Source organism: Miniopterus natalensis, chromosome 7, assembly GCF_054644295.1.
Source record: "Miniopterus natalensis isolate mMinNat1 chromosome 7, mMinNat1.hap1, whole genome shotgun sequence".
Lineage (NCBI taxonomy): Eukaryota > Metazoa > Chordata > Mammalia > Chiroptera > Miniopteridae > Miniopterus > Miniopterus natalensis.
In genome coordinates this window covers 79,514,290-79,526,545 of record NC_142087.1, presented here as the reverse complement: position 1 = coordinate 79,526,545, position 12,256 = coordinate 79,514,290, and the positions used below count along the sequence as shown (strand labels likewise).

At 52.2% G+C, this 12,256-nt stretch overlaps 1 protein-coding gene across 1 annotated transcript in view; it reads left to right on the top strand.

Moving 5' to 3' along the window:
• Nucleotides 1-5,797, top strand: part of BMP7 (bone morphogenetic protein 7) — a 76,332-nt gene extending 70,535 nt beyond the window's left edge. The window contains exons 6-7 of the mRNA XM_016203170.2: nt 699-809; nt 3,808-5,797. Of these exons, the coding sequence (XP_016058656.2) occupies nt 699-809; nt 3,808-3,957 (261 nt within the window). The 3' untranslated portion in view covers nt 3,958-5,797. The remainder of the gene's footprint in view (nt 1-698; nt 810-3,807) is intronic.
• Nucleotides 5,798-12,256: the final 6,459 nt, after the last annotated feature.

Sequence of the window (12,256 nt, the reverse complement as noted above, 5' to 3'; positions counted from 1 at the left end):
CAGCCAGGCACTTGTGCGCACAGCCAGCGCAAACCCCTCCTTGATTCTGTCCTCATGCTCATGACAACACCCCATGATCTGAGGGGGGCCAGGTCCTGCTTGAGTTCTGTGCTGGAACAGAGCCCCAAACTCCAGTCTCTGCTGGAAGGTTCCACGGACTTGAGTCAATTAGGGGTGCATTTATCGATAGAACAGTCTTTCTGCACTAACCCGACCTTAAAGAAAGCATGGCCATGGGCATTCTTGTCTGAGCCACACATGGGTGCCAGGCACTATGCTGGGCCCTCCGCACTGTCGTTTCATTCTCCCCGTGATGAGCTATGTGTCTCCCTCCCAGGTAGGGGAGCTGCGTGCCGTGTGGAGGTTATGTTTATGCAAATAGCCAGTGTGTTACCACCTAGTAGAGGTAAAAGTGATGCCACCCTGGCCACCCGTCTCTGTGCTACTTCCCATAAAGCCACACGTGTCTGTTCTGGGCTCAGCCCAGCCCCCTCGGTGGTCTCTTCTTCATTTTGCATTCTGTTGGGACCATGAGAGGTTGCCACCCATGTCTCCTGCCTCTGCAGGACCCACAGCTGCTCAGGAGGGTGTCCTTGACCTTGGGAGTACTGGAGTCTGGCCCACAGGAGGAGGGTTTTGACCTGGAGGGTGGGGCCCTGGGTGCAGCCCTCACAGCCGCACGCTCTCCTCTTCCCTAGGACTGGATCATCGCACCCGAGGGCTATGCCGCCTACTACTGCGAGGGGGAGTGTGCCTTCCCTCTGAACTCCTACATGAACGCCACCAACCACGCCATCGTGCAGACGCTGGTGAGTGGCCCGCATGCCACTGGGGTGCGGTCAGCCTGGGGGAGCAGGGCCCCCAGATCCTGCCTCAGGCTCCTCAAAGCTGGGCCCAGAGTAGATCTCTGCCTAAGGCCACGTCATGACTTTCAAGCCCCTTTCCCTATAAAAAGAAAGGTTAAAAATTATATTTTTCTACTGTGCTGACATAAAGATGTGTTTAATTTTTTACCCTAAAGTTGATTTATTTCTCCTGATTTTAATATAAATGAGAAGTTTCATGGGTTCTTAAAGGTATCGTGGGCAATAGTCACTGTGCCTGGTGGAGATGTGGCCGGGCCATGGCACTGCCTCTGTCCCGGGGCCACAGTTCGTGGCCGTCAGCATGTCTGCTCCACATCTATAGACCTGCCACGCCCCCCCCCCCCCCCCCAGTGTCTGGTCTTCCCCTGGGTTGGGGGCTTGAGAGCTCACCCCCTCCCACACCTCACATCTCCACCTCCTGGCCTTGAACTTCACAGTTCAGTCACTCAGGGTATTTATTATGTTTGTTGAGGGTCTACTGTTTGTAGACCCTGCGTGGGGAGGTGGGGGCACCGCAGGGGCCAGCACAGACGTGGGCCCTGCCCTCAGGGCCTCGTTTTCCAGGGGAGGAAATGATTAGTAAACAAATGAGGAAACTTCAGAGACTGAGGAAGTGACAGGAAAATGATCCAACAGGATATTAGGATCCTGAGATGGGGGGTATGGGGCTCTTCTGGGTTGACCTTCCATGGGCATCATTGGAGGAGTCAGTGTGATGAGATTAAAGCTTTTAACTGGGTGCCCAGAACTGACAACACAAAACAGACGTTACTTTTACTATGCTCCCAGCAACAGCAACAGCAACAGCAGTAGTAGTTAAGGACTTGGTTCATTAGCTTGGAGTCTGGCGTTCAAGGACCTTGGTTACCTAGCTCCCTGCCATGAGCACTGCCTGGCCCTTTCCTTACAACTGGTCATCCTCCCTGGCTTGAATGCTTCTAATGACAGACAGCTCACTACCCAGGGCCACCCCTCTGTCCCACAGTTCTGTTTGTCATGGAGCTTTTGTGCTTCTTTTTAGTAATCCACCTCCGTCCCTTGTCCCTGGCCCATGTGTTCCATCTTGGAGGAAAAGCTCCTCTGTTCCTTTCTCTGGACCAGGCTCTGTCTGTAGAGGGAAGCCTCTTTTTTGGGCATTGCTTTTCCAGGGCCCCTCCCCCAACAGCAAACTTCGAGGCCTACTTAGGATTGAACATCCCTGCGCTGGAGATGCACAGTCCCCCAGCCTGCTCGGTGGCCTGGACTTGCTCCCCTGTCCCCCCGAGGACCCTGGGAATTGTCCCAGGTTGCCAGAGGCACACCTCTACCCTCAGACCCTGCTTCGTGGCCCTGTGAAACACCGCTCTGTGTTTCACTAGAGACCTCCAGGCTCAGACCAAACCCTCCAGTTATTCTGAAATGAAGGTCATGCTTTCAAAGGGGGTGAATCCCTGTCTTCCAGGGAGTCCCAGTGAAATACAAATGTGATGAGCTGACCTCTGGGACTTGCTTTAAAATAATTCCTGGGCAAAAAAGCTGGGGGAAGGTTTAGATTTTAAGGTTTGAAATTGTCCGTAATAAGTTTAGAAAGTGTGCTGGTCTGTGTCGGGGGTCACAGACCGGAGGCCAGTGAGCAGAGGGTCGTCTGCAGTGCTTTCCCTGGGCACATACAGTGTGTTGGAAACCTGGAAATTTCACCAAAAAACAGAACAGAGCTGAATCTTGGCCTGTCCTGCACAGCTGGCACATCTGCTCGCATGGGCTTTGGGTGTAGCAGTGCTTGTGGCCCGAGAAGAGAGACCTTTAGGTTGCCCGTCCTTACTCCTGGCCTCATTCACGCGTCGGTGACACTCATGTGGCCCCTATAGGCATTTGATTTGTCTGCCACCTGACCCTTGTCCTCTGCAAGGCACATGGAAGCCCATGAGTGAGAAGGGGCAGTAAACCTGAGCGACTGACCCATTCTTTCTTCATTTCTTCCATCTGGACTCTGCTTTCCTGTTGATGTCCATCCACCCAAGTGTTGCCCGAATTCGTTGCCCCTTATTTTTATTGCTCAAGAAGTGAAATGGTCCAGTATGGCCCAGACCTGTACTATCCAGGATGGTTACATTTGCATGTGGCTCTTGAGCACGCGACATGTGCTCAGTCCGAATCAAGATATTTTATAAACATAGAATACACTGGGTTTTGAAGACTTAGCACAAAAAAAGTCAAATATCTCATTAATGACTTTTTAATGTTAAGTATATATTGAAATAATATTTTTTAAATACCGGATTAGATTAAATACATTATTTAAATTAATTTTATGTGTGTGGCTTGCATTATGTTTTTCTTAAACAGGACAGGTCTAGCTCAGAGGTCAGCAACCTTTTTCTGAAAAGGGCCAGATAGTAAATATTTTTTACTTTAAGAGTCTTAATTTGCAGCTGCTCAGCTCCACCCTCCTCATAAGAAGGCAGCCTTAGACGCTATGTAAATGAATGGGTGGGGCTGGTGCCAATAAAACTTTATTCACAAAACCAGGCTGCGGGGCAGGATTTGGCCTGTAGGCTGACCCTGGGCCAGCTCAGTGGTTCTCAGCTCGGGGCAGTTTTGCCCCCCCAGAATATTTGCCGTCTAGCAACATTTTTGGATGTCATGATTGGGGGGTAGGGAGCTTCTGACCTTGGAGCCCAGGAGTGCTGTTAAACATCCAGCCCCACAACGGAGAGAGATGTGCCCCACGCGTCTGATCTGGCCACTGACTTCCCAACTGTGTGCTCCCAGCTCTATACGGGCACCTGGGTTCCCTCCTCTGTGAAGCAGGGATAATCGCAGAACCGAGTTAGTGACACGTGGCGTGCTCAGAACTGGTCACACTCAAGAGTGTCACCTCAGTCATTTCGCCCAAGCAGCACATGCGCTTACAGAGAGAAGGGACTGACCACTTCTGATCATGTTTCGGTGTGTGTTCCAGGTCCACTTCATCAACCCAGACACGGTGCCCAAGCCTTGCTGCGCCCCGACCCAGCTCAATGCCATCTCTGTCCTCTACTTCGACGACAGCTCCAACGTCATCCTGAAGAAATACAGAAACATGGTTGTCCGGGCCTGTGGCTGCCACTAGCCCCTCCTAGAAGTCAGACCCTTTGGGCGACCTCTTTCTGGATCCTATGACTCACCGCCCAGCGTGTCCCACTGCCCGCCTTGTCAAGGAGCCAGCAGACCGGTCGGCCACCTTTTGCGAGACCTCCCTGCCCCCTCCCCAACTTTAACGGTGTAGGAGCATTCAGGAATTTGAGAGGCAAATGGCTTTTGGTCAGTTTTTCGTTGTCATCCTATGGACAAGATCCTACGGACAAGATCCTACAAGCTGCTGTAAGCAAAACCTAACAGGCAGAAAAGTCCATCAGGAGAAGCTGCCCGGCCCCGATCACGCTGCAGGGCCTCGGCCTTGCGCTGACTCGCTCGGGGTGACTGGGAGCGGCCCCCGCCAGGCCCCGGCGGGAGGAAGGGGCGCGGCCGGGGTGGGCACGTCTGTGTCTGTGCTGAAGGAACGGTGCGGAACTTCCTGTAATAAATGTCCCAATAAAACAAATGAATGAAAATAGTTAGGATGTTACAGATATATTTTCCTAAACAATTTATCCCCATTTCTTGGTTTACTTTGATTTCATAAACAGAAGCTGTGTCTGGCGGAGGGAGGGGGGCACCCTCTCTATTCCATTTGGGCTTTGTCTGAGGTTTCCAGAGACCCAGGGTTTACGGAGACTTGCCCAAATCCAAGATTTGGCTGGGAGGGGAAAGGGCAAATTTCTGCTTGGAGGAAGGGGCGTGTTGGTCTTTCAGCTGGACGTGTGATGGCAGAAATTAAAATAGGCACTGAAGCCCCAGCACATGTCTGCAGGTTCTTCTTCAGTTCCCCTCCACGCTAGGATCTGTGTAAAGGGGAGTGGAGGGCGATGGCATTAGGACAGAACCTGCAACTTGACCCTGAGCTCTGGCCGGCACGGCCCTGTTTATAGAAGCACCAAGGAAGCCCAGCTCTCCATAGGGCTACCACCTGTCTCCTAAGTAGGTTGTCCGTTATTCACTGATAGCTGTTTTCTGAAGTCTGGGTTCAGACTGGGCCTCCGTGGGCCCCCCTTTTCGTTGGCAGACCCTTATCGAGGGCTCCTTGAAGCATAGTGGGGGTTCTGCTGGGTGTAGGGTTTGCTGGGCGTGGATCCCAAATGCAAGGACCTAGAAGCCTTTTGAGAATGACTTCCTGATCAAGTGACCAGATTTGAAAGTGCCATTTTCTGACATGGCTCTTGGTGAGAGCCTTCCTCACCCTGGCCGGTGGGTCCCCTAAATGCCATGCACCCCACCTCCAGCTGCGGCACAGGGCTTGGGGAGCACGGAGCTCTCTGAACAGAGAACAGGGTTACCCAGAAGACCCCTGGGATCTGCTGTAGGGGGAACTGTTTCTCCATTGTGATTAAGTTGGTTGCTGGAAACTGTGGGAAAACTTTGTTTTTTACTTTCTTTTGTTTTTCCTTCTTCAGTAGCTTGGGCTGCAGCCCTCACTCTGTCTGGTCCACAGGGAAGAGTTGCTGTTATTGTTACATTTTGTTTTGTCTGTTGGCAGATCTGGGGATTCTTGTGTGATCCCCTCTTGGTGCAAGTTTCCTCACCAGTTAAGCCCAGACGGCCTCTGGTTAGCTTCATTTGTACATTGAAACATGTAAATAGTTGTTACAAAACAAAGAAATTATTTATGTCCATCAGAAATCTTTTTAGACCCTCTTCCAATCGCTCGTTTGGGACAATAAGCTCGCTTCCCTCCAACCTGCTTGATTTCTTATTTAAGACTATTTATTAACAGTCGGACCAATGTACCTTCAGCTGTTGCGTAGAGCAGTCCTCAGCGAAAATTCTGTATAAATAGACAAAATAAAAAGCGTTTTGACTTTGCAATAAAAGGAGACATTTGGTTCTGGTTCTTGGGCCTGTATGTGTCTGTGTGTTGTTGTGTTTTTTCTCTCAACTCCGGACACTGGCATCCTCTTGGTCTGCTGAGAGCTCTCTGCCTGGCCTCCAGCATTCGCATGCTGTTTATCATCCAGGCCCTGGGGAGAAAGGGGCACTCGTCAATATTTGGTGCAGCTGCGTGGGGCTCCGGGCAGGAGAGATGGAGCCCAGCAACAAATGTGAATTTGGTAGGCTCGACTACAAAGATCCTGCGCGGAGTTACATGTAGTGCAGCTGTCAGCAGCTGTTTCAGAGAGGCAGGGGGTAAATTAGCTGTGTTTACTGCTAACATAGTTGAAAGGTTTAGTCATCCCAATAAAATAGAGGCACAAGAAAGAAAAAAAAAAGGTGGGAGGGGAGTGTACACCCAAAAGTTTTAAGCAGCACAGGCCCCAGGGCCGACATTGTCCAGTTCAAATTATTTCAGTGGTTTGGGGGCTGCTGCTGGTTCCAGGCCCCAGCTGGGGATGGCCCACCGCAGGCCGAGTGAAGCAGCCAGGGGCGTGGGACAGCCTCTTGGGTTTCTTTTCACTTTGAAGTGCACACGAAGGTCACCCGTTGGATGTTAGAATCCTAGCCATCATTTGGCCAGACTGCTCTCTCTTCCCTCGGTGCCTCAAATAAGTGACCGCTTTTAACAAGTTCCAGCCCCTGTGATTTCCAAACCCTCCTGTCATTGTCCTGATACGCAATTTAGCTTTTGTTCTGTTTCCAGGCTCGAGACCAGAGCCACAAATCAGAGGGCCAGATGCAGCCTGCAGACGTGTCTTGTTCCCCCTGCGTGGTGTTTATACTTTTTTTTTTTAAAGTGACTTCATTCCAACATGTTTTAGGAAATCAGAAGATTTGGGTGAGGAAAAAAAATCCCAAATTCTGGCTTCTCTTGAGAAATTAGCAGATCTGGCCATACTGGGCGTCATTCCTGTGTGGAAGCTCTTGGCTGGAGGCAAAAAACAGTTATTGCCACAGTCTCCACTACTCCCTATTGCCTCTCTCACAAAGATGCAAATGTCAGTTGCTGTGTTAAAAATTGTATATATCTATTTGTCTCTATTAAGAGTAGGAAAATAAAAGCAATACCGAGAGAGCCACACGCTTCAAGAAGAGCAGACGACAAAACTTTTGTTCATCCCTGGCTCTTTCCCCATTTTACACCCAGTCAAGCTACCATAGGCTGATGTGTTTGTGGCTGCAGCACCAGAAATAGCCTCATCTTCTGCCCCCACCCTTTCCCCATCCTGGTTTCCATCTCTCTTGCTCATTTCTACCTTAGAGCATTTTTCAAGTTGCTTCTTCCAATCCTGCTCATGGAGCACCTACGTCAAGTAACACTGCTCCCACCACTCCACCTGACATCACCATGGGTCATGCTGAGAGGGTGCCAAGAAGTGAAGGAATTGACTCGAAGTGGCAGCTAATAATTGCTAGATCCTGGAATTTGAAATTTGAACCCAAAGCCTGGGCTTAAACAGAAGAAAAGTTTATTTCTCTCTCATTTAAAAGAAGTCTGATCCAAGACCTGGATGGCAGCTTCACTGTGCCATTTGGGATCTAGTCCCTTCCCATCTTTCTGTTCTGTTAACCTAATTCATGGCTTCCATCCTCACAATTCACCTCAGGGTCCAACATAGCTGCTGGAGCTCCAGTCATCATATCTATATTCCACCCTGTATGTGCCCTTTAAGCAGCCATCCCAAAGGGTAGACACAAAATATCTACTCACTCCTCATTAACAGAATATACCACACCTAGCTGCAGGGGAGACTGGGAATGATAATCTTTATTCTGGGTGGCAATGTACGTAGTCAAAAATCAGCAGTCAGGGTCCTATTACTATGTGAAGTTTATGAATGCTAGACATTAACAATTAACTATCTGTACTATTTTTCTATAGCTGCATAACAATCACTGCAAACTAGGTGGCTTAAATCATCAACCGTTTATTATCTTACACCTTCCGTGGATCAGAAATTTGGGCAAAGTTAGCTGGGTTTTCTGCTTATGGTCTCACAAGGCTCAAATGAAGGTGTCAGCAGCTGCATTGTCACCTGGATCTTGGGTCCTCTTTCAAGCCCATTCCTGTTGTTGGCCAAATTCAGTTCCTTGCAGGTATAGGACTAAGGTCCCCAATTTCTTGCTGGCTATCAGCCACAGGCCACTGTTAGCTTCTCTAGAGGGCATTCTCACATCCTTTCCACGTGGTCCTCCTACAACATGGCAGCTTGAGTATCCAAAGCCAGCAGGAGAATCTCCTACTTCTTCTAAGGTTCACCTAATTAGATCAGACCCACCCAGGACAATCTCCCTTTGATTGACTCAACGTCAATTCATTAGGGGCCTTAATTACATCTGTGAAATCCCTTCACCTTTGGGATTGATAATTAGATATTGGGCAGAAATCTTCGAATTCTGCTTGCATAGTAGCTAAGTTGCATTACACAACTCAGGCTAGAGAAGGCATTCGTGACAATACATATGGAAAGTACCTGGCATAGAGCAGGCACACATCTGATAGTGCCTGCAGCTGAATACAGGTCTTCCCACTAGGAATCTCCCTACCCACCAAATCAGTTGAACAATTTGAATTGTGACCATTATGTGTCTGGAATCATTACCTGTAGTCCCCAAATTCTTTATAAAGTCACTCGTCACCCCAGCTATTCTCATGTGCACTTGGGAAGGATGAGGGCATGACAGGTTTGGATCTTTGCAAACGATGGTACATGCTTCTGGGTGCTCCCTCTTGGCCAGGCCCCACCCAAAGCACATCAAGTGCCTGACGCTAGCTCACTGACCCCTCCGGATAAGCCCGGGAGCTCCATACTCTCACGTCCTTCCCATGGCAGACAAAAGAAGGCGCAGGGAGGTGGGAATGGCGCCACTGAATGATCGCTGCATGTTTGTGGACTGGGCCCTGCACACCTCCAGGGGGTGCTCTTCACCCAGGCGTCAGGGAAAACGGCACCCGCCAGGGTGGGGCAATGCAGAGGCAGCCTGCTCCAGCTCTGAGTCGGGGTCTCTGGTGGAGAGAGGAACTTGTGTCCTGCCCCGACCCTGCCTGCAGGTAGGAGCACATCCATCCCCTCTGAGGATCTCCACAGTGACCTCGTGCAGACATCTTCCCCCGCCTGTGGCCGATTCCTCCTGGCTCAGGCCCCTTCAGAACTCTGGCACTAGCCTCTCTTGGTCTGAGATTTGAGGAAATGAAAATAGAAGAGGGAAAACACAGCCCTGTCCCAAGCCGTTGGAGCTGCGACAGCTGTTTGGACGGAGCACTGTGCACCTGGGTGGGAGCACAGCGCTTCCTCCATGGCTGCAGCCCTGCCGCCCCGCCCCGTCTCAGACAGCCTCCTGAAGGCAGAGGAGGGCCAAGCGGGCAGGTCTGAAGCCCCCCGTCCACGATGCGAGGCCGGGAGCCGGACCTGCTCTGAGCATGCGCTCTGGGCACGGTCATGGTCACAACACAGCGCCAGTGACCAGGGCTACAGGACGGAACCAACGAGCCCCGGGCAGGGCCGGCTTCCCAGGCAGCCTAAGTGTCACACAGGGTGCGGGGCTCCGAGTGGCCCTGAGTTTGGGTAACACTTGCTGCTGCCAGCCTGAGACTCCGAACCTTTAGAACAAGGCCCCGCAGCTTCATTCTGCTCTGGGCCCCTCAATTCTGTGTGGGTCCTGTGCCCGGTGGACAGAGCAAAAGACTTTGGTATCAGGCCCAGGGGCCGAGTGGGCCTCTGCCACATGCACCATTCAACCCGTGCGTTTTGGGACCCGCACACTGCAGACAGTATTCTGGGAGCAGAGGACAAGACCGAGGGGGAGGGGGAGGCCTGCCGTCTTGGACGCATGTCCACCCGCAGGCAGAGCAGGTGCAAGCAAGCAGTCAGGAGAGGCGGGACCCCGCGGAGCTGGGCCTAGGAGACGGAGGGCATCCCAGTCGGGACGGGCCGAGGAGGGTGTCGGGAAGGAGCGAGGTGCTCAGTACACAGAGTCCCCTGTGCAATGCCCAAGCCGCAGGGCCGAGGGCAGAAGCCTGGGGGACGGTCTCCGACTCTGCCTGCTCCGCAGCTAAGCTGCACTGCACAGCTGGGGTTACGGAAAGTTAGCAACAATACACGCATAGAAAGTGCCCGACACAGAGCAGGGACGTGTCAAGGCCGGCAGGGGACCTGCAACCAGCAAAGGGGGATCAGTTAAAGGGGTTCTCACACGTGACACTTTGACATTTGGGGCCAGAAAAATCTCTGTTACAAGGAGCGCCCTGTACATTGTAGGGTGTACAGCCTCCCTGGCCTCTACCCACGCGATGCCAGTAGCATTGAGTTGGGATAACCTTCTGTTGTGATAACCACTCATGTCCCCAGACCTTGCCCCATGTCCCCTGGGGGGCACAGTCACTCTCAGGTGAGAACCACCAAATTAGACTGAACTCAAGCAAATGAGGCATTCACCCTCCCGCACACTCTGCTCCAGCGACACCCCCTTCTTGCTGTTCACCCCAGGTGCCCTCCTGCCTCAGGGCCTTTGCATTGCTCTGCCCCGCACCAGGAGAGCTGTTCCTCCAGACAGCTGCAGGCCATTCTCTAAGCAATGTCAGATCTTTTCCCCGTGTCTTCTGACTCCTGTTGATCAGAGCAGTCTCTACCCGGCCCTTCCTGTCCTTTCCCTCTTCTCTCCATAATGCCCATCGCCACCCAGAAAGCTCAATGTTTTACTTATTTGTGTAAAACACAAATCTAGTCACTGTGGTGTTCCCGGTGCCCAGCCCAGGGCTTGGCACACGACAGAGCTTCCTCGACAAGTTTGATGAATAAATGTCATTACTGTTATTAACAGGCCCAGAATCAGGACACTTGGGCCCTGACCCCAGTAGCTGAACGACCTTGGAGAGGGCCTTCACCCCCTGTGCCTCCCCGTCTCTGGTCAAGGCCAGAGCCAGGGGCTCTCTGTTGGCCCCTCTGGGCAGTGCTTTGGCAGCTGGGTAACACTGGGGTTCACCAGTGACATGCTTTCCCAGGAGCTCCCAGGACCATCTCCAACGCGGCAGTCAGCTCACTACTGGCTTTCAACCCAAACCCTGAAGCTGTTCTCTAATGCCAGAGCCAGCCACCGAGTAACACACTAACTCCCAGGGAAAGCTGTGTGTGTGTCGGGGTGGGGGGTGAGGGTGGCTGTGGGCAGGGTCTGGAGACCTTGGCAGCCCTTTGCTCAGAGGCCACACCCTTGTACATGACCCTCCAGGTGAATAGCCTAATTAAGTTATAGCATTTCTGAATAAAAATGGTTTCAATTGCTAAGGCCAGCAGAGAAATTACATATTTGAGCTCTGACCCTTTCTAAGCAAATCCAGACTCAAGATCTGCCTAGTTTAGGAGGTTTTAGCAGAAGTTGTGTTACCCACTCCCCCGAGCCCAGAGCTGGAGGGTAGCTGCTTTGCCCCTTCACCTGGCACCACACCTTGCCCACGGGGCCCTGAGGGGGATGGGAATAGTGGCTCTGAGCACACTCCTTCCCAGCCACCTTTGGGGAGGGTGGTTTTCCGGCCCAATGGGGCCTCTCCAGCCCCCCATGCGAGCACTGGTCTTCATTTGACCCTCGTTGAGCACGTTGATGAAGGAAAGGTTGACAGATGACCTGGGCCCCCACCCCATCCGTTCTTCTGAGTGGTCCCTAAAATAATACCATTAGCGAGGCCAAGCGCCTTGATTAGTGGAGGCTCAGTGATGATAACGATGTCACATTATCTTTGGAGTTGGCCTGCTGATAGCGCTGAGCCAGTCCTCAAGAAGCCTTGGGCGAGACCCGGCGGCCACTGCAAGGGCCTTTGCTTCCCATCAGCCCGGTGACATTCTGGGGGTATAAATAGTCTGGCGGCTCAAAGGCTGGTGGGCCGTGTGACATCCGCAGTGGAGCCTGGGTGCCTGGCCCTCGACACCCCCTGAAGCTCAGGTGCACAGAGACCTGCCACTGCCCCCGTGTCCTCAGCCTGAGCGGGCTCGTGAGCAGAAGGGAGCCCAGGTGGGCTCACCCCGACATTTCTTCCCAGCCCTTGCCCTCTGTGACTAGAGGTGCTAAGCCTTTGTCTGGCTGCCTATGGCTCATGGCCCGAAGGCTGCTCTGGTTAACACTGACCATTCCTGGTCCTAGATTTGGAAATAAGGAACAGCAAGCACACAGGAAAAGGTCAAGAAGTCCAGAAATCCAAGCTTGTCCCCTGGCCAGATGTCAAACACCACACACATGAACACGGCTGTGTCCCATTGATAAACGGCTGCCTGGTCCTTCCAGCACTCACTCGGACTGTGCCCAGTGCTGCTCCGGAATAGGGCACCCGGCAGGGACAAGATGGACAAGCTCCTGCTCTCCTACACTCCGGCAGGACACCCTGGTCTCAATCAACCAACAGGCCCAAGCAT